General features: G+C 41.1%; 1 protein-coding gene across 3 annotated transcripts in view; it reads right to left on the bottom strand.

Annotated features, from left to right (window-relative positions):
- Window positions 1–21,317, bottom strand: part of MKNK1 (MAPK interacting serine/threonine kinase 1) — a 34,789-nt gene extending 13,472 nt beyond the window's left edge. For 2 of the 3 annotated variants that reach the window (XM_050961722.1, XM_050961724.1), the window contains exons 1-7: window positions 21,218–21,317; window positions 17,956–18,018; window positions 11,516–11,621; window positions 6,645–6,746; window positions 5,645–5,742; window positions 3,624–3,703; window positions 2,319–2,392 (exon numbers count right to left, since the gene is read on the bottom strand). In XM_050961722.1, the coding sequence (XP_050817679.1) occupies window positions 2,319–2,392; window positions 3,624–3,703; window positions 5,645–5,742; window positions 6,645–6,746; window positions 11,516–11,621; window positions 17,956–18,018; window positions 21,218–21,223 (529 nt within the window). In that variant the 5' untranslated portion in view covers window positions 21,224–21,317. Of the gene's footprint in view, window positions 1–2,318; window positions 2,393–3,623; window positions 3,704–5,644; window positions 5,743–6,644; window positions 6,785–11,515; window positions 11,622–17,955; window positions 18,019–21,217 lie in introns of those variants that run through there. The other variant, XM_050961723.1, reaches the window with a different exon arrangement.
- Between the last annotated feature and the right edge of the window lie 1,130 nt (window positions 21,318–22,447).

Below are 22,447 nucleotides of genomic sequence, written 5' to 3'. Positions count from 1 at the left end.
CCTTAAACTCCTTTTCTTTTTTCCCCCCACGCACTCAGCACGATTGTTGTATTTACCAGAAAGATCAGGTAGTGAGGATCAAGGACGAATTGCTGCCTGTTGATATGAAATCCTTGAGGCAGTGGATGTTTATATACTGAGCTACTTCAGTCCTATTATTTTAAATTGGTAGATGCCCAGGAAGGAAACCTCACATGCTGTACTATGTGGAGGGTGATGTTGCCCCATATTTATCCATTAGGCAGCTGTTGCCACTTTTGCATAGTATTAGTTTATACTAAAACCCATACTAGTGCCAAAAACAGACATAAAAATAACCTTTCTACTCCTTTGCGAGATTCCCATTTATTCTTCCCAGGACTGCATTAGCTGTTTTGGCCACTGCGTCACACTGGGAGTTCATGCGCAGCTGATTAGTGACCCTGAAAAAGATTTGGGGGCTGTGGTGGATAGAGTCCCCCATCCTGTAAGTATGGCCTCCATATTTTGTTCTTAGATGTATACATTTACTTTTAGACATACTAAAACGCACATCTGTTTGCTTGAGCGCAGTTTACCAAGAGATCTAGGTCATTCCATATCAGTGACCTGTCTTCTTCATTTTTACAATTTTCCCATTTTTGTGTCATCAGCATCATCACTGATAAAATTTGTTATGTATACTGTATCATTTGTTCAAAAGGGACTTTTGGGAATGGAGAGAGAAGACCTTTGGGATGCTCTGGAATGAACGAATGAATGATATGTGCTCTAAATTCAATCCTGTTCCACATTCAAGTGGGTTTATTATGTAAATTAAGCAAAAAAACACCTAGATTTAAACATAAGCAATTTAGACATTTTGTTTAAAAGCTCTCGGGCAAAGAGCTTAGTGATAGTTGAGGGTCTGTTTAACCAATTACCCGGTCATAGTAAGGCATGACTGCAATGGGAAAGTGCAAGTTATGCAACCCTCTAGCTAACTGCACAGACACATAGCTCAGGCAATGGAGTCCCAAACAAATATATTTGTGTCTATGTGTAAGTTTTATATCTGTGTATTGAAAAACCAAATTATAGTCAGAAGTGCCAGACATACTGCTGAGGACAAAACCAGTATCTGATGGAGTATATATAGTGTTGCATGTCAGGCATAAGAAATTAGATCTTCACCCCTAACTCATCCTATTTCAAGTGTGTTTCAATACACAGATATAAAACTTACACATAGACACAGAGTTCAGATCCCAACCTCAGCTGGGGAGGTGGGCTGAAGGAGAGAGCTCCTCTTATAACTTTTAAGTACACCCCCACAAACCCAACTGATACAGACCTATACACACAGCCCCTTTATTACACTCTGATAAAATGGGTTACAAGTTATTTGGGAAGAGCATGGAAGGAGGGAGGCAGACAGAAAGGGAACTCATACTTTCAAAGCATGAACTTAATGTAAGACTGTTCCCAGCTTCTCTTTGAGATAAGCCTTATTTAACTAAACTCGTATGGGAAGACTGCAATTCCTGCAAAAGACACAATTCAACATCAAAGAGTTTGGGGATGGTTAACAGCTAGCATTTTAAAAAGACGAGAAGCATGTTACTTTTTGAAATATGCCGTTACTATTGATGTTTCAAGAGAAAATTTGTATCTAGTGTTTTGCTAAAGAAAAACCATGGATGAACACCGATACTCCTAGCACTGTCTCCTGTCAAGCACCACTTTTGCCTGACTAGCAGTGGCAGAAAGCCCACTCCCTTGCGAGGTGGTTAAGACACCTTCCTTACTAACCCATCAGTTTCCATGTTGCTGAAAACCAGTGGCCAAGCATGCTTAATGGACGAGCCCTCAAAAGATTCATAAGCAAGCTGATACAACTAAGTGTCATAAGCCAGAAGCAAGGTATTATTTGCAACAGCTCCCCATAGCTTTCTAGAAATAATAAGTGATTGAATATCTACATCATATTATTAGGGGGTAAAATGCTGCCACAGAGAGTGCTGTGATAATGTGACAGCGTGACATCCGGAGGTGTCTGTATCTGCTAAGATCATGCAAAACATTTCTGAAATTTCATCCCATTTTCCCCCTCTCTATTGATACTATTTGACTTGATAATTATACTCCAAATCTTCCAGCGTAACAAAGTTGAACATTTCATTATTTAACTATAAAGCAGAAGATTTGTAAATGTATGATCAGCTACATCAATATGCACCTTATCATGCATTTAAAATAAATCCTTCATCCTGTTTTAAAAAGAGATCTTTTTAAAACACTGAAACAATGACAGATAAAGCTAACTCTTAATAAAAATTCACAAATATGATGTACAGTACCTCCTCGCAATTTCTCAAAGACAAGGTAATACCTTGTGTCATCTTCAAAAAATTCTATTAACTCCAAAATGTTCCTTAAATAGAAAATAAAACAAGCAAACAATTGAAAAAGTGTGTTAAATATTTCTTTATATGCTAAAAATATGAAATGCTAGAAGTAACCAAAAAATGACAATACTAATTGGGAAATCGGTTATTTTTGTAGTCTGTGGGATTTAAAAAAAAATTGTATGTTCACCTTACACGGGTCAGATTCCACTACTTAAATTTCACATAACTGAAAACTAAAGCAGTCTACTAGGCAGGGTTATAAAAAGAGAGCAGCTGAATGGTAAGAGAGAAAAATGAGCTGTTATAGTTTGCAGTTAACAATTTGGAACAGCATGTCTGTCCTGAAGGCAAGAACAAAAATAATTACTTGCCATTCTTCTTCCCTATAAGTCACAGAGTGGAATTTGACACTGTTTGAAGGAGACAGCAACATCTGTCTGGTAGACTTTGGGCTCAGTGTGATAAACAACAGGTCACAACTAAGCATTGCTTAGCTAGGCTGTGTTCATTGCGGCAGAAAGTATAAACATCCCTTGTTGCCTTAAGAATTACAACATACAAGGTCAGTCTGCATTTAAGTAAATATGAAATTCATACTTTGCACGTTGTCATTAAAGTTTCATTTTTTAATCACTTACGTATTGGATGCACATGAATTGTTAGGTGCGTACCAGAAATGGAGATACAATGATACATCCCTCAAAGAATTTAAGAAGTTCTACCAGTTGTTTTAGAAATGGCCTTACAAAAGCAGTTGTAACACCAGGCAGTATGAAAATGAAGCATAATGAGGTGGCCATTCTTTCAATTGCCTTTGATAACTCAACATTATCTTCATCCCTACAGTATTTCCATGGTTAAATGTGTCTGTACAAAGCCTGCCACAGTGGAGCTGTAATCCTGCTGCAGAACAAATAAATAATAAGGAACACTGCAAATACTGAGATAATGGTATCTAAGGTCTTTTCAGACAAATATGGGACTTTTTAAAAAAATTATTGGAATGAAATCCATTTAACATTCAAGCATATTACCTCCATGCTGATCTGGCTGCCAATAAGTTTTAAAATTTCATTTTTTTCCCCCACTATTTTCTTAAACTTTCACATAAAATATAGTAGGTATGTGAGTTACACACCCAAAACATTAAGACTAAATTAAAATTGATTTGAAGGAGAAAAATGCACTTCTGTCCCTTCCTGCACCACCAGTTCTGAGAGAGACCTTCTAAAGACGAAAATAAGCAATACTTACTTGTTACCCTGACATTGATACAATGTTTCTACTTCACGAAAAACACGACTTCGACTGTGTCCGGTGTTTTTCTCAATTATCTGTTAAAAGAATTGGAATCTATATTTAAAAATGGCTCTGTGGCCCACATGTACAGTTATGGCTTTGGGTTCAGAGGTCCTGGGTTCAAATCCCAGTCATGCCTTGTCCCAGGGAAACATCCACGGCTTGTCTAGTTTCACATGTGAAGGGCGTTAGTCACAGCACTGGAAGGCATGAAGATACTATAGAAATAATGGCAATCTAAGAACTGGAAAAGAGGAGAAAAAGGGACATTCAAAACCCAAATTACCACATTTTAAATTTACGTGGCCAGAAAAGGAAATCCTTTAGAGTTTTTACAAGAAAGAGTTTTATGGCATGACTCAAATCTAGCAATCAAAAAAGAAGAATTGGTTATTACAGGCATCTAATGACACAGTTTTGACTTCACTGCAAGATGAGAGTTGGTTAGTTAATTCAATAACTTCGCCAACTGTGATGCGTTCACGGGTTGAGCAAATCTTTGTCAACACCAGGAAGCTGCAATACAATTCTGCACTTCAGGCACTGCTCAGGGGAAAAAGCAAAAGGGTGAGGACTGGAAAAGCAAGAGTGTTACAAAAAAGTTGCAATTAAATGATAGATGTGTGGGCTGGAAGCTTGCGAAGCAACTACAGGTTCTATCACTGGCTCTATATCCAATATTATAGTTTCTCACTTTCACAAGCACAAAATTCACCCATAAAAAAGGAAAGCTCAGAAGCCAATATTACCGGTGAGGTATGTACCCTAATGTAGTTTATGCATAGAATTGTTAATGCTCTAGACTCAGTTTTTAACCTCAACAAATCAAATGATAAAGGCTTTCATTATCTATAGGGCCAGATTTTTAAAGAGGCTTCAAAACAGCTTCCATTTTTGTCTCTCCAGTATTTTGTCACAAGTGATATAGTGTTTAGACAATCAGGTAGTGAGACAGATGTCTAGATATTATCATTTACACTTGCAATTAATCGCTGCCTCAAAACTACAGGCACAAAATGTTTCTTTTTAAAAGCTGGTCACAAATACTCTATAATTCCAAAATTGGTGCCATTAAAGAGTTTGTTGCATCACTGTATTTACCTTTACCAAGGTATTTCCTACAGTTTGAATGGGAAACAGCAGTAAACGTAACTATAATGCAAGGATAGGCAACCTATGGCACGGGTGCCGAAGGCAGCACGCAAGCTGATTTTCAGTTGCGCTCACTGCCTGGGTCCTGGCCACCGGTCCGGGGGGCTCTGCATTTTAATTTAATTTTAAATGAAGCATTTTTAAAACCTTATTTACTTTACATACAACGATAGTTTAGTTCTATATTATACACTTATAGAAAGAGACCACCTAAAAATGTTAAAATGTATTACTGGCAAATGAAACCTTAAATTAGAATGAATAAATGAAGACTTGGCATACCACTTCTGAAAGGTTGCCGACCCCTGCTATTAGTGGTTAGTGGGTGCACTCTGTATACTGAGCTGCTCTGTCAAAAGCTCATAGCTATTTAATAGGCCACCTTGGACTACTTGCCAATCAGAAAGATAGGAGCAACGTGGCAGATGACAAGCTATTCAAACAAGTTGAAGAAAAATGCTTCCGATGGACTTTTTGCCTCCACTTTTATAAATTAACACACCAGCTGTTAGAATTCCATTCAAAATAGGATGGAAAGGAAAAGACAGGGAAGTCTAACCATTATATGGTATATTATTGTGTGTGAACTCTGTCCACTGCTAAAATACTTCAGTTCATTCCAGAGGGCATGGTACAGAATGTCTCTCAATGCTACTTATCACCAAAAAGGACCGTTTTGGGTTTTGTTTTGTTTTGTTTTTTTAAATAAGGAGCCCTTCATATTCCTTACTCAATTATTGCAGGTACTCTAACACTGAGTCAGTATGAGGAATAAGACATGCAGACACAAATGAAAACACTCCCTCCTTGGATCCTATACTTACTTTTACTGCATATTCTTGCCCATTTTGCAGACTAACAGCACCTTGAACCTTGGCATATGCTCCCTCACCAAGGAGCTCAGCAGTCAGCTTGTACAAGTCTGCCAGAAAAATCAGCACAAAGCAAACATTAGCAGAAGTATTTTGGTGAATTGTATTGTAAAGACAAGCTACTGTTTTGATGAACAGCCTTAATACGATGGCAACTATGAGAACTCCCTTGGTAATAAACTGGGGAAGTTGCATTTATGCAGTATTTTCACTGAGATGTATCAGCTTTACTTACAGTTCAATTTTTATCTGTTCTGATCGCCAAACAACACAGGAATGGATTTCCTTGTAGGAGTGAAACTGCAATCCTATTAATATTAGAAAGTGTTTCTAACTCAATGAATACTGGAATCTCAACTACTTTTCCTATGTTCTCAATATCTTACCTAATTAGGGATTCAAAGATTAGAAAATCATCCCTCAGTTTTCAAAGTGGAAAATGTTTCATCATTTCTTAATCAGAAAATGCTCTAAGTTTAGAAATCTATAGAATAAATACCTCCTGAAGTTTAAATATTAAAGCTAAAATGATATTTAGAGTAACTACCTCGAGTTTTTGGTTTTCACTCAGTGCTATTTTCTGCAGGAGTTTTTTTTTTTTTTTTAATTGATCAGTTCAGTTACATTGAGCTGTTCTAAAATGGTTTACATTTGCAGGTACATGTTACTTAACAGAAACAGTTTGTATGCAAATATTCTAAAAAACCAAACATTTGTTTAGATGTTCTGCACCTTGCCTATTCTAAAAACAAATTTCCAATGGAAATACAAAGGCAAAGAGCTCACTATAAGGAATAAAGGCACTGAAGAAAACAAGTGATGAAGAAATAAAAGATGAAGCAGTGTTAATTTTCACTGCACTGGCGAACAGCAATTATTTTGCTTCGAAAATTGAAAGGGGCCAAGAAAACATAGACATTATAGATCAGAGACACTGCAAATTGACACCAACCTTCAAACTTCCCTGGGAGATGGTCTGTGGCTCTGGTCCTCCTTTTTTTCTTTTTCTTTTTGCCATTATCCACTATGGTGAGAGGCTGACTGCTCACCATCTCTGTGTGGCAGAACAAAGGCAGCTTAAACAAACCTACCCTATGTTAGGAGGAAATCAACATGGATTACATGTGTGCTCTTAAACTATCCTAAATGTTCACTGCTTTTCTTCATCATTATAGGCAGACATCTCTCCACCAAAATCAGAAGAAAGCAAAAAAACTTGGATGCTAATTAAACACACACACAAAGTAGTGCTAGTTTGATAAGCAGGAGAGAAATACAAGGCAGAAATACAAGCAATTATCATGCATCTACTGTGAAAGTAGCTCCTATTCCTGCTACCATGGTGTATACAAAGTCAGCCCTCTGAGCAGCACTGCTCAGACTGCTGCAAAAGCCACCTGCATGCTACCATCACCTAACAAAGATCCTGGGGATTAGCAGGATTCAGTGCAAGTACACAGGTGTTCGCAGAGAGCTACATTTTTTATACTTTTTCCAAGTCCTTCTATTCAAAAATAAAAGGGGTTCCCATAGCAGCAATTGGGAGAGTCAAGGAACAGGAAGGCACAGATTCTCAGACTGTGGGGAAAATGGAGGAACGTAGACTAGACTTGTAAACAAGACAATTAGCATACCAAATCAGCCTACTGTTCCATTTCAGCTCATTCCCCAGCTCTGAGAGTGGACATGCTTCACAGAAATGGCAAGCCACAACAAGCCATTGTACAATAACCTGTCCATTGGGGATGTTTCTTTCTAAACACAGATCAATGGTTTGCTTATGCCCTGAAACACGTGTTCATACCCTTTATATATTTTGTTCTCATGTTATGTAACTGTGGATTTTATCCCTATCAGTGTCTCGTCCTCGTTACCTTCTTATTGTGCCCTTGTTTGGACTCAACCTCACCTCACTCTCTGCCATTAATTTGGATTGTGCACAAAAGAAAACATCATCTTGTTCTTGTACTATGAGAATGGGTAACTAGGAGCATCAGATTTCCCTTTTGTATCATGTCCCCTTTTATTAGTCTCCTCTCTAAACAGGCCTAATCTTTTCAATATCTCTGCATGTGTAAGCTTTTCCATGCCTCTAATGACGACTATCCATGCTGACAGATACCATGCTAGCTAAAATCAGGGTTCAAACGGTTAAGCACTGTTTTGCCATAAACTTGTCAACCATTTTCCAGAATTCTTGTAGGCAGGATTCCTAAAGAATGAAATGCAAATAATTCACTGTTTTCCTTTTTTTTTTTTTTTTTTTAAATAAACATAACATACTGCTGTGTTGTGCCACAGAAAACAGAAATCCCTGTAGAAGGTAACATTCTGAGCATACTGGCAAAATGAAGCAAACTAAATGTTAAGGGGATATTGTCAACTTAATTAAAAAAAAAAAAGACTCCGGTTTCTAATGAAGCACCCACTAAATAACACATCTTTTGAATTATTACTGATTTTTAAATAAGGGTTTTTCTGCTCTCCAGTGATGTTTGTAAAGGTCTTTTCAGAATAAGAAGCTATGTAAGTTAAGAGTAAGACAGACTACACAAAGTGTTGTCAAAGGCACAAAATAAGATGAACTACAGAGAAAAGCATTTTTCTTGCCAACACCTTTCAGTGATAGCAATTATGGGAGTCACTTATAACTGCCATATGTTGTGTACAAAATTTTCAGACTAGAGTGATTTGGAAATTGGTGAAAAATCTGTGGCCCTTTAATGCCACTCATTGAAATACCTAATGCATCACTCAAAACCACAATCATCTTTCAGTCTCTCACCTTCTGATCAATGTTACTTTAGAGACACCGCAATGCGACTAAAACGTAAGCTTCAAAGAGACGGTTCCTCACACCAGAAAGTAAACTAGTCATTTAAATGTAAGTTGAATTAGAAAGTTGACATTTCCAACTTGCGTTCTGTACTAAATTTGTGCACAAACAGGGACGCAAGATGTGTTAATTAGCTTTTTGTTCTGCCTGTGATCTGATAAGGATACCTCCGTATGACGACACCTAGTTTCCTTTTCTGTTGAAACATTAAGAAGGAGGAAGCTCAGTGCAGTTTTGTTCTCATTAGTCACTCTGTTTTGATAAACCACGTCTATGCTTAGGCCTCAGTAGCAACTTGAATGACATGAGAAAACTCCTTTATCCCAGCAACTTGTTTTGGGGCCTCACCTCCTTAATGGAGTGTTCTTTGGAGTAAGTGTTAACAAGAACAAGCCTTTACACTTGAAATCTGGATAGTTTAATGGGAACAGTCAACTCTGTCACCCAATTAATGGTAATTTTATATTACGGTTTCAGAGGTTTAACCTTCTCCCACAGACCTGACTCCCCCATCTTCCCAGCAGTTAATCCTGGGCCTGGTATTGGAGGGTCTAGAACAGGGGTTCTCAAACAGTGGGTTGCAATCCCATTTTAATGGGGTCACCAAGGCTGGTGTTGGCTCTGGGCCCTAGCAAGTCTGAAGCCCAAGCCCCACTGCCCAGGGCTAAGGTTACATGCCCCCTATCTAGTGCACAAGCCCTGGGACTTCAGCTTTGGCCCCTCCCCCACCCAGGGCAGTGGGGCTCAGTCTTTGGTCACCCCCTCTTGGGGGGGGAGGGGGTGTAGTGTTTTGTTGTCAGAAGGAGGTCATGGCGCAAGGAAGTTTGAGAACCGCTGGTGTAGAACACGAATGCTAAGTTAATACACTGAGTGTATTCATTCACTCGTTTTTTTAACTGTCATTTTTAGCAGAATATTTGACCTCTTGATAGAGTAATGGGTGAGTAAAAATAATCAGCCATTTTCCAGTCAGGTACATAAAGAATTGCCTATTGGGAATTTGAATGCGTTTCCCTAGATTGTTTATATACTGTTTAAGAAATGAAAAACAGAAGAAATTAGTTTTCATCGCAGCAAGAAGTTCACCTCAGGGTGCCAAAAAGAGGTTCTATACTAGGCCTGTTGTTTACTATATAACTTATTAATAATTTGGCAACTGTGAATTTTGTCACTTCAGTGCTTCACCACTAACAAAACCCGGACTAGTCAACATCAGATGAATGAGGAACTTCAGAGGGACCTAACCAAGCTAGATGAGAGGACAACATAATGGGAGAGGCAATTCACTGTTGATAAATGCAAAGTTATATGCCTTAGAGGGAATAATTTACACTGAGTTAGTAGTTAATAATTCCTGAGTTGTCAGTTAATTTAGAAAGAACTCTTGGAATCACTGCAGATAGCTCAATAAAGACCTCTGCTCAATGTGCAGCAGTAGTCAAAAAACAAATAAACCCAAAATGTTAGGAGGCAAATGGAATGGGATAGAAAATAATAGGTCGAAGGTATGCCCTCCTCCACATTACGGTGTTCTCTTCTTACAGACTCATCTCAAAAAGGATACAGCAGAACTAGAAAGGGTTCATAGATTGTTGACGAGAATGATAAGGAGCATGGAAAAATGTATACGAAGAGAGATTGAAAAGAGTGGGATTCTTTACCTGAGAAAGTAGACAAATTATAAATATACAAAAAATAGCAGAATAGATAGTGAATCCGGAACTTGTGTTCACCCTCTCTCATATAATATCAGGTGACTTTCAGACACATGCTTCAGAGCATATGTCAGCCTCTATCAAGGTTAAAAGGAAACTTCTGGGGGCAGGATATCCCACAGCTGCCTACTGGAGGGTTCCAATGAAGTAGCTGGTATTGGCCACAGTCAATGCCAGGATGTTGAAATAGCTGGACCACTGGTATGACATACTGGGCCACTCCTACATACAGGCTACACTTGAAACACCTACACAACACTTAGTCACAAAGGCTAGAAGTTATTTAGTTTCAGCAGAAGCTAACAACATTCAACCACAAAAATTTCTTACTCATCAGTAAGAGGACTTTTTAAAACCCCGTCTACAGTATAGACTAGCTCCTGCTTCCACTGAAATCAATGGGAATTCTTCCACTGACTTCAGCTGGAGCACTCTCAGGCCTTCTGTCAACAGTGAAAACAAAGACATACTATGCCCACTGACAAGGGATGAGAGAATATGAGAGAAGTTGTGGTTCAAATTCTCATTTTCCCTTCTGTTGGGTCTAAGCATTGCAGCTCTCAGTGGAGCCAAAGAGGTGAAGCTCTCCTCCTTGTATTACCAAGGGACAATGGAGCAAGCTAAGGGCAGAATACATTTTGTAGTAGCAATTCTGCCCGAGCCTCAAGTACTGTTGCTCTAGTAAGTGCTAGGGATGGCAGGCCGGCTGGTTGGCCCGGGTTAACGGTTAAGGTGTGTTAACTGATAAGACTGATGCTTACCAGTTAACCATTTACATCCCTAGTAAGTGCCTACACATAGGTAAACTTACTTAGTATTAGAGCCAATGTTAAATACATACAATATTTAAAGTCCTCCATGGGATAGGTCCTGGATACATGAGAAAAGCCTTCTCTTTCCACAACTATGGCCTCCTACAACACCTCCATTCCACTGGATCAATGAATCCATTGACAAGAAGAACGGCACTCATGGGTGCCAAAGGCAGAATTTCAGAGAGGCGGGAACAAGAACACACTACCAGAAAAGATTAAAATGACCATAGTTCTGCATTAAGTTCTGGATGCAGTGAAACCTAACTCTTGATATAGCTTCCCCACAAGTAAGTACTCCTCTCTCACACATGCAAAAAACCCAAACAAAAAAAGCCTTAATTCTAAATACCTGGGTTGGAAAGACAGGGATATATAATTATCTCTAACTCCTAAGGGGAAGTTGGGTACTACAGCGATGGACACCAGTATAAGAACTTGAGAGAAAAAAAATGGATACCTGGTCTGTGTTGGACTGACTTCACTGGAAGAAGGGAGTTTGGGTAGACAGGCTGATTACCATTTGCTTCAAAAACAGGACTTGCTGAAGTAGGATTATTTTGTAACTAAAAAGAAACAAAAGCATATTCAGAGTCACAAATCATTTACTTTTGTTATTTATATTACAATAGTGCCTAAAAGCTTCAGAGATCGGGGTCCTGTTGCTCTAGATTCTGTACAGACACACAGCAGGAGGAGACCTTGCAATCGAAAAATAAGCAAGGCAGAAAGAGGCTGTATTCTCAGTTTACAGATGGGGAGCTAATGCACAGCGAGCTTAAATGAATTGCACACAGATCTCCCAAGTCTTGGGCCAGTCCTCAAGCACAAAGCCAACTTCCCCCAAGGAAATATACTATCCTGTTTAGATTAGGAGTACAACTTGTCACTTTCCATAGACATGTACAAATTAGAAAGAGTCAGAAAGACAACCTTTGCATACTCTGGAGCAGAGCCTCAGCTGATACAAAACTGCCATAGCTCTATTATCTTCAATGGAGCTACAACAATTTACACCAGTTGAGGATCAGTCCTGCACTCTCAGCACATTCCTTACATTACTGATAAAACGATTAAGTGGAGTCCTAACGCTATATTCCAATTGCCACAGCATCAAGGGATATTTATTAAGGAGAATCACACACTCCACCTCCCATCTGAAAATGCCCCGGTGACAGGCACAAGAGCCTCCAAAATGACTATGTAAAGACATACCTTGCAACCAATCTTGAAGGCTCTGACAGACCATGACAGTGAGCGAGCAATTTCTACAGCTAGGGATCTTCTATTGAAAAGCAGGGCCACCAATGTGCAACAATTTATCCCTAGCAACCAACAGTAAAATAGCAGCAGATAACAACTGTCATGGCAAGGCATTGAAAGAAATAGAGGAATATGAATAGTAATCTGGAGCCAGACTCTTTGGAGTTTCATAGATTATAACCAACATTCTGAATTTCACCTGGAAATAAATCAAAAGCCAATGCAGAGAACAAATACCTGGCACAACACTCTCTCAGCCTACTGAGGTAAGTAGTTAAATAAGCAAAACAATACATTGGACAATAGAATTCCACTACAGTCACAAGTAACCGGTGGAAACAAGTGAGAAGACTCCCTCCCAGAACTGCAACTCACTAAGATCCTTCTTAAGACTTTTTCTAGCCAGGGCTTAAAAATTCATATCCTGTTTCTGCTGGCTAGTAAGCACCAAGCAGGTGGCCCTCTCTAGTAGAGTAGTCCAGACATTCTAAATACAATAAAAACTTTTCTTCCTGGGGTTTTGGTTTCTTTACAGAGGCCAAACATTTTCAAGCCAGTATGCATACAGCTAAACTAAAATCCAAAACTAGGCACCTGAAGAGAAGTGGCCTGATTTTCAACAAGATGCTGAACAACTTGCAACTCCTACAGAATTCCACCGCTGTTGTTTGGGCTCAGCACTTTTGTAAGTCAAGCCATATTTTGACACTGAGGAGCCTAACTTTGGGCATCCAGAATTAAATCTCTCAGAAATTTTCAGCCAAGACCCTCACTTCCCAGAAAGTTACCTACATAAGCCACAATTGCAAGTGTCAGCCAAATAGGACTCGCTTAGCAGGTGTTGATCTTGCTGGAACACACTAACTAGGTGAAGTCACAGAAGAACAATGCTACTTTATTACAAACACTTATGAAAACGCTTAAGCACAGTGCATTACAGGCTGCCAAATGTAGAGAGGTGAACTGGTTCAGAGTGAAAGAAACCTATTAGAAATCACATTATTCATTACAGCACCGTGTTAAATCATGTCTCTTGCTCCAATTCAAAGACACACAAAAGGTGGGAACATACATGTTTCGAATTCTGTCAAAGAAAAGGCATTTCTACTGTTCACTTATCTATATTAATAATTTGGTAAATCACTCTAGTAATTAAAATTGCCTGTGAGTGGTATAGGGAGTGCCTCCACTATCATAGTTAGTGTTGGACTTTGGTGATCTAAACAGCACGATGAAAAATGAGCCAGAAAAATATCCCATACTACATACATTCCTGACAAAATGTAAGACTAATATATTTTGGGATGAAATTCTGAAAATCTACATGAAGTCTAAGTAATCTGGCTCTGTGAAAAGTCTATCATGGCCAGCTGCAATCCAGCCCAGCCATAGCCATTAATGAAGTCTAGTGACCCTGGCTGCAGGGGCTTTTGAGCTACAGCAACTCCTCACTTAACATAGTCCTGGTTAACCTCCTTCCTTGTTATGTTGCTGATCAATTAGGGAACATGTTCATTTAAAGTTATGCAATGCTCCCTGATAACATTGTTTGGCAGCTGTCTGCTTTGTCCACTGCTTGAAGGAAGAGCAGCCCATTGCAGCTAGCTGGTGGGGGCTTGGAACCAGGGTGGACTGGCAGCTCCCCACCCCCATCAGCTCTCCGCTCCCCTAAGTTCCCTGTGCATCAGCTGCCCAGCAGGCGATCAATTGCTGGCAGTTCAGCTGTCCCTCCCCGCATTGCCGTGTGCTGCTCCTGCCTTGGAGCTGCTCGAGGGAGCCTCCTACTTGCTGTGCAGGGGAGGAGAAGAGACAAGGGCTAATGTCAGGGTGTCCCCTGCCCCGCCCCACACATTTATCCCTTCTCCATATAGAGCCAGGGGGAGACACAAGACGACAGAGAGAGCTGGACACAGCTGCTGTCTCAACTTCCTGATCTTTTTAAAGGCAATTTACTTAGAGTGTGGTGTCAGCATACTTAAAGGGACAATGCACATCTCTCTCTCCCCCCACACAAACAAGGTGCGTCTCTCTGTCTGCCATGGTGTCTCCCCTCCCTCCCTCCATTCCTGCTGCCTTGTAGAGTGTGAGGCTACATTAACAGTGTGTTAACCCTTGAGGGCTCAGCTGAGTGCTAGTTCATCATTTAGCAGTAAGGCATTCCCTGGGAAATATCCCACCCTCTTCCACCCTATGACTTCACCATCTCAACCAAGCTTCACAATCATCATTGCTGTGTATAGTATTTTTGTTTAAAACTTATATTGTGTATACATATATAATATAGTTTGTCTGGTGAAAAAAATTTCTATGGAACCTACCCCCCAACACCACCACCCCATTTACATTAATTCTTACAGGGAAACTGGATTCACTTAACATCGAATCTCTTAAAGTCGCATTTTTCAAGAACATAACTACAACATTAAGCGAGGAGTTACTGTACTTAATCAGCATAAGAATGAGTCCAGTGGCCTGCCTTCTGCACTTCCTCTGCAATAGCCTCCACACTGCCTTTGATCGCCCATCTTCCAAGTGTACACTGAATGGACAGGCCAGTCCTATCGCTGCTCAGCTACTCACCTCTCTTGCAAGGTAACAACGGGGTTTCCGTGGCATGGAGAGTCAAGTCCTCTCACAATGGGTCAATCTCACACTTTTCAGGCTAGCACAGATTGATTTTTAAAACGGATTTCTCCCATCTCAAATCTGTTATTACTTCTCCATGATAACTACTGGAATGCTGTTAGAGAACACAGTGGAATATAGGACAAAATATTTGTTGCTTTTAAAGTTTAAATTTCCTCTTCGGAGAAGGTCATATACTTTTACAACAAAATTTATTGCCACTGATTTTTCTGTAATGGAAATATATCTATATTGACATAGGCATTTATACAGCTTTTTAAAAGTGTTCTCAGAATATCAGCCAGGTAGGCAAGTGTAATTATTCCTATGGCCAGGTGAAGAGGCAAACAAAGTAAGGTTAAGTGACTTGCACAAAATAATACAATAAGTCAGTTAGCAAGGGCAAGAAGCAAGACTTGAGGCAACTTAAAAATAAGACTGAAAACTATTAAGTTTATTTTTTTGGGGGGGGAGGGGGAGGAGAATGGGAAAACCAGTGACCTGGCTGTACTCAACTGCAAATCAATATTAGGGATGAGAAGGCATAACAGCAACCAGGGTTTCATTCAGCAGAAAATGAATATGAGAAGGTCAGTCTTATGCAAGGGTTCCCTGGCATATCAATTGCTCAATGCATTGAGGATCATCTCCTTTCCAGTTTCCTTCAGAGAAGTAAATACATTGGACTAACAGGAAAGCCTACTTAATGCTATTGATCAAGGGAAATAAGCACCCTTCATCATGTTTCTGCACGAATTAAGTTTCAAAGTTATGTTGGAACTCGAGAGGAGTTATTTCAAAAAGACAAGGTAACGGTAATAGTACTTAATTTGACTTAAGCAAGTCAGTTTCTCTGATTCTCAAATCAGAAAGTTGTTGAACTGTTTTAAATTACAGAAAAAAATATACAGGATAAGTCAGTTTTGACAGCCACTTATGAAAGACTAGCATTATGCTTTTTTTCTCCATTTGATTGCTTAGGGAACGCTCTTCATGATCTCAGAATGAATCGTCAAACTCCTATTTGGTCAGCTAATTTCCTGTTACTCAAATATAACCAGAGATGGAAGCTTTCTAGGAAGTGGACTTTGGATTTTTGGTTGCTTTTTAAAATTTCATGCACCTATTAGTAGTTTATTTCCTGCTCTTAAGAGACTCCCTCAAATCAGATATGATATTTCTTACTGGAAGTTAAGCTATACAACATACTTCCTTCCTGAGGCCATGTCTATACTAGCGATCTTACAGCGGCACAGCTGTGAGATCGCACGTGTAGTTTAACTATGCTGACAGGAGAGAGCTCTCCCATTGACATAATAAGACCACCTCCATGAGCGGTGGTAGCTATGGGAGAAGCTCTCCTGCCTATATGGCATTGTCCACGCCAGCGGCGTTTGTCGGTGTAACTCGTGATGCACAGAGGGGTGTTTTTTTCACAACACAGAGTGACATAAATTACATCGACAAAAGTGGTAATGTAGGCAGCCCTACCTACAGTTAGTAATTTACAACCATAAATATTTTAAGTGCTAGAAAGTGATTTTTCCTCGTATTACCTTCCTGTACTTTTAATTCTGATTATTTGGAAAGAATGAACCATGTTAAACTCCATCTTGAATGCTTTAGGGTATGCTGTCTCGCTCAAGCAGCAATGATCTTTTCTATGGTGTAAAGGAATTCTCCCTTACCATAATTAGACCCCTCTTCTAAAAACAAATGCTATCACCTGTATATTCCATACTTTTACATTATGAAAGTTCAGTATTCTTTACAAAAACAAAGAGGTTTAGTTTAGCAGTTAGTAGTGACTAAAATATTCACTGATAGAGTTTAGACTTGCTGTAGATGGAACAATTTCAGTTTAGCATAGTGACAAGAAATTACACAGGTTCCTGAAAGTAACACATTAATAGAATTACCATTATTTTCAGCAGAGTAATTCTGAAACAATATGTAATGTCCCTCTCTGACAATTCTGGAATTTAAAATAGTGTAGTTTTCAAAATACAGTACTGGATATTTTAGGTAAAAGCCACTACTAACTTTGTTTTGCCTGTATATAATCTAGTAAAGATAGATAGTAATACTTGTATTGAAATGAAATACCAATACCAAATAGCTATTTACATTTGACAATTTGTAACCAAACTAACACCACTTTACCTTTGTCATAACTAATTTTCAGCTATGGAGTCATAATGACTAATCAATAATCAAGTTAATATTTAAAACTGAGTATTAATTTAGTATCTGAGCTGAAAATTTTCAGTTTAAGGCCAACCAGCAAGATTTCATAAATTTTGTTCCAATCATTTGCAGTTTAGTCACCAACATTTTTTTTAAAAGTCCCCAAGGGATCTGGAACTGGGAGAAACTCAAAATGGTACTGAAATGTATTTTTTAAAAATTAAGTCTAAATTTACTAGCGAGCCAACTCAAACTTTGCAATACTGATACTAATGATGCCTTTTCTGTAATTTGTATTTTTCAAAGTCTTTACTCAGTTAAAATTAGAATTAATTCGAGCTGTAGCCCACATCACGTGTACAAACACACTTGCTACCTTTGAGCCAGTTCTCATATTACAACAACTTGTTTTCATTTACAGAATTCTTTCCACAGACAATCAGAATTATAGCAATGCTCAAAATATTTTTCCAGTAAGGCACAGGCTCTGGCTAGGTCTACACTTAAACCATTACAGTGGCACTGTTGTAGCATTTCGGAATAGCCACTCACTACAGTGACAAAACGGGCTCACCGTAGTTAATCCATCTCCTCCAGAGGCGGTAACTAGGTTGACAGAAGAATTCTTAAGACTGCTTTTAAAGTTAGCTAAAATATTGCTTTTAAAATTAAGAGTTCTTAAACTGTCTGCATACTGGAACAAGTTTTTCCCCAAAACTGAGAATATACAACTTCAAAACGCGTGCAAGTGTGAAGGTGCATGGATCAAACATAATAGGAAACTTGTCAGCAGTAAGAGTGATGTTAATACTCTATACGCTTTACCTTAGAAGAACAGAGGAAGTTCTTCAGTTCCGCAATTTTATTTTGCCTCACAATATCCGGCATCTAGAAGGGATAAAGAAGAACTTATTTTCGAAGAATGTCAAAGTGCACTCCTTACTTCCTCAGTCATCAGAACATACACTGAAAAACTCAAATGAGCTTCTACATGTAGTTTCTTTATTTGAAAAAAGCTTTTAAGGCCATTTAATTGAGCAAAAATATAAAAATATTTTAATCACTATTGTTTTAAATTATATGTACAAGAGCTCCTAGCATCAGAGTGGATAGAGCTAAGTTTTGGCTACTGAACAGCCTTTTGAGATAGTAGCATACTTCCATGCAGGAGTTGTTAACAGTATACTGTTTCTGTCGTGCATTTGCTGTGAATCGTTTTATACTGCCTTAAAAGAACAAATTATCTGGTAAAAATTCTAAGAGATACCTGCATTGAAACTAAACAGCCTTTCAACATGTTTCAGAGGGTTTGCAATTCTTAATTTTAAGATAGAAGAAAAATATAGTAAATACTGAAGGATTAAAATTAGGGCTGTCGATTAATCGCAGTTAACTTGTACGATTAACTCAAAAAATGAATTGAAATTAATTGCAGTTTTAATCACACTGTTAAACAACAACAGAATACCAACTGAAATTTATTAGAAAAACATCCAAAATATTTATATGGTTTTCAAATATATTGATTTCAATTATAGCATACATATATATACACACACACATATATATACACACACACACACATATATATAATAAAACAATTATAATAGAATATAAAGCATACAGGGTTCACTTTATATTTTTTTATTACAAATATTTGCACTGTAAAAACAACAGAAGAAACAGTATTTTTCAGTTCACCTCATACAAGTACTGTAGTGCAATCTCTATTGTGAAAGTGCAATTTACAAATGTAATTTTTTTTTGTTACATAACTGCACTCAAAAACAAAATAATGTAAAACTTTAGCACCCGCAAGTCCACTCAGTCCTCCTCCTTGTTCAGCCAATCACTAAGACAAAATAGTTTGTTTGCATATATGGGAGACAATGATGCCCACTTCTTGTTTACAATATCATCTTAAAGTGAGAACAGGCATTCACATTTGTAACCAGCGTTGCAAGATATTTACGGGCCAGATGTCCTCTGGAATGGTGGCTGACGCATAAACGAACATATGAATCTTTAGAATATCTAGCACACAAATATCTTGCGCCACCAGCTATAACAATGCTATGTGAATGCCTGTTCTCACTTTCAGGTTACGTTCTAAACAAGAAAATGGGCAGCATTAGCTCCTACAAATGGAAATAAACTTGTTTGTCTGAGGGACTGGCTGAACAAGAAGTAGGACTGAGTGGACTTGTAGAATTATGTACAAAAAATAACTGCATTCAAAACAAAACAATGTAAAGCTTTAGAGTCTACATTTGTAAGCTCCACTTTCATGACAAACAGACTGCACTACAGTACTGTATTAGGTGAACTGAAAAAATACTGTTTCTTAGCGTGCAACTATTTGTAATAAAAATATAAAGTGAGCACTGTACTTTGTAATCTGTGTTGTAATTGAAATCAACATATCTGAAAATGTAGAAAACATCCAAAAATATTTAAATAAATGGTATTCTACTATTGTTTAATGGCACAATTAATCATGCAATTAATCATGATTAATATTTTTAATTGCTAGACAGCCCCAATTAAAATATCTAAAAACACACAGTAAATATTTATTTTAAGAGTGAAACATAGGGACCAGTATATTTCCCCATCTCCCCCAAATATATTCTTAGTAGGAAACATCAATTTGATCACAGCATGTCTCTCGCTATATAAAGTACAGAAATCCCTGAGTTTGATGCTCTTATGGAGTAATTATACACACTAAGCAATATGAGTCTTCCATGTTGTTTTATCTTGCAAAGGTGAGGCTCCAAGACTTGAAGCTCCTTCGCACAGTACTCAGCTCCCAAATGTTCAGCTATATTGCTCAACAGCATAACTACCGTTTTATGGTATTGCTTCTGAAGTGATAATACTGGGATGTAGGTTTATAGCAGTGGATGCAAAACACACCTTCAAAAGTTGCTATAGTTCTGAATACGCTTGGGAAAAAAAAGGCGGGGGGTGCGCGATGTACTTTAAGTGAAGCCCTGGATGTTTATCTTAGAACAAAAGCTGAAATTCTCCAAGATCAGAAAAAAACCCAAACCTTAACTTTGCTAATACAGCCCAATATTCCCAATAACAGTTGTTAGCTCTGTTCCTTACCCAGGACCCCACTGGCCAAGCCCTACAGCCAGCGGTCAGGCTGTTGTAACCTCTGCAGCAGCAGTGAAAGCCAAACCCACTCCCTCCTTACTCCCATTCCAGTTCCATGTATTGTCCCAGCCCCCAAACTGGGGTGCCCCGGTTTGGGGGGATAAAGAGGGCAGGGCACCCCAGGGGCTAAAGGGATAAGGGGTGGGGGAGAGGACCCCAGCTCCCACACTAGGGCACCCCAGTCTAGGGGGGATAAAGGATGGAGGAGGGGCCCATGGGGGACAAGGGGTGAGGGAGAGGACCCCAGCTCCCACACTAGGGCACCCCAGTCTAGGGGGGATAAAGGATGGAGGAGGGGCCCATGGGGGACAAGGAGTGAGGGAGGGGACCCCAGCCCCCACACTAGGGCACCCCAGTCTAGGAGGGATAAAGGATGGAGGAGGGGCCCATGGGGGACAAGGGGTGAGGGAGGGGACCCCAGCCCCCACACTAGAGCACCCCAGTCTAGGGGGGATAAAGGATGGAGGAGGGACCCATGGGGGACAAGGGGTGAGGGAGAGGACCCCAGCTCCCACACTAGGGCACCCCAGTCTAGGGAGGATAAAGGATGGAGGAGGGGCCCATGGGGGACAAGGGGTGAGGGAGGGGACCCTAGCCCCCACACTAGGGCACCCCAGTCTAGGAGGGATAAAGGATGGAGGAGGGGCCCATGGGGGACAAGGGGTGAGGGAGGGGACCCCAGCCCCCACACTAGGGCACCCCAGTCTAGGAGGGATAAAGGATGGAGGAGGGGCCCATGGGGGACAAGGGGTGAGGGAGGGGACCCCAGCCCCCACACTAGGGCACCCCAGGCTCCAACGGGGATAATGGGTGGGGGAGAGGACCCCGTCCCGAACACTCAGGTGCCCCAGTTTGGGGGGATAAAGGGTGGGGGAGGGGCCCATGGGGGACAAGGGGTGAGGGAGGGGTCCCCCCCCCTTACCTCCATCGCTGCCGGAGCACGTCCCTCTCAGTCACCTCACTGGGGGAGGGGCGCCGCTAGCGAGTTGCCCTGAGGCCAGGACACCGCCGCAGAGGAAGATGGGGGGGGAAAGGGGGGAAGGAGCGTAGCGCAGGCGCACTGCGGACCGGAGACCGCTGGCGGAAGTGGGGGAGGGAGTGGAAGTGTGCGCAAGCGCACCACGGACAGGCGGGGAAATCGTGCGCAGGCGCAATCGCTGGCGGCGGCGCGGAGGGGGGAGAATTGCTCAAGTCAAGGCGCTCTGAGGGCGAGGAGCGCGGAAGCTGCGCGCAAGCGCAGTGCTTCCGGGAGGGAAAAGAGGCGAGGGGAGGAGCCAATCGAAGCCACAGGCCACGCCCTCCCCCAGGCTGTGGGGTGAGAGGGCTCTGGGTGCTGCCCTGCCCTGGCTGGCCGATGGGGAACAGTGGGGGCCTGTCCCGGCACAGAGCCAGGGGGCCCCAAGGCTGCATGACGGCTCTGCCCTGTGTGGGGCGTGTCCCGTAACCCGTCACTGGGCAGCGTCGCAGGGGCTGTCCCCTCACCCGAAGGCACCGGGGAGCGCGCCCTGCCCTGCCCTGCCCTGCGTGGCCGTGGGCTCCGGCCGCGGTCGTGGCTGGAGGTGGGGGCTCAGGGGTAGCTGGGTGAGGCTGGGGATGGTTGCGGGGAGGCAGTTCTGCTAGCGAGTACGTAACAGCCACGCGGGGTCAGGCCAACAGCCCATCCAGCCCTGCATCCTGTCTGCCAACAGGGGCCAATGCCAAGTGCCCCACAGGGAATGAACAGAACTGGGCCATTATCGAGTGATCCATCCTCTGTCGTTCAGTCCCAGCTTCTGGCACTCAGAGGTTTAGAGACACAGCATGGACTTGCAGCCAGGGCCGTCCCTAGCTATTCTGGGGCCCTACGCAGTCCACCTAGGGGTGGGACATGCCTCCGTGGGGGAGGGTGTAGCCACAGGCCTCCGGGGGCGGAGGGACCACCCCCCTAGCACTCACTAGTAGTGCAGCTGCGGCCAGCTCCTGGAAGAGGTGGGGCTGGAGCAGGAAGAGGCGGAGCAGGGCAGGGGCTTTGGGGAAGGGGTGGAGTGGGGGAAGGGCTGGGGCAGGGAGCCTGGGGAAGAGGTGGGGCAGGGGCTGGAGCAGTACCGAGCTGCGGAGGGCACCAGGAAATTTGGTGCCTCAAGTTTCCTGGTGCCCTACATGGCTGTGTACT

The sequence above is a fragment of the Gopherus flavomarginatus genome, chromosome 7, assembly GCF_025201925.1.
Source record: "Gopherus flavomarginatus isolate rGopFla2 chromosome 7, rGopFla2.mat.asm, whole genome shotgun sequence".
In the NCBI taxonomy this organism is placed as follows: Eukaryota; Metazoa; Chordata; order Testudines; family Testudinidae; genus Gopherus; species Gopherus flavomarginatus.
This window is presented reverse-complemented; position numbering and strand designations above follow the sequence as displayed.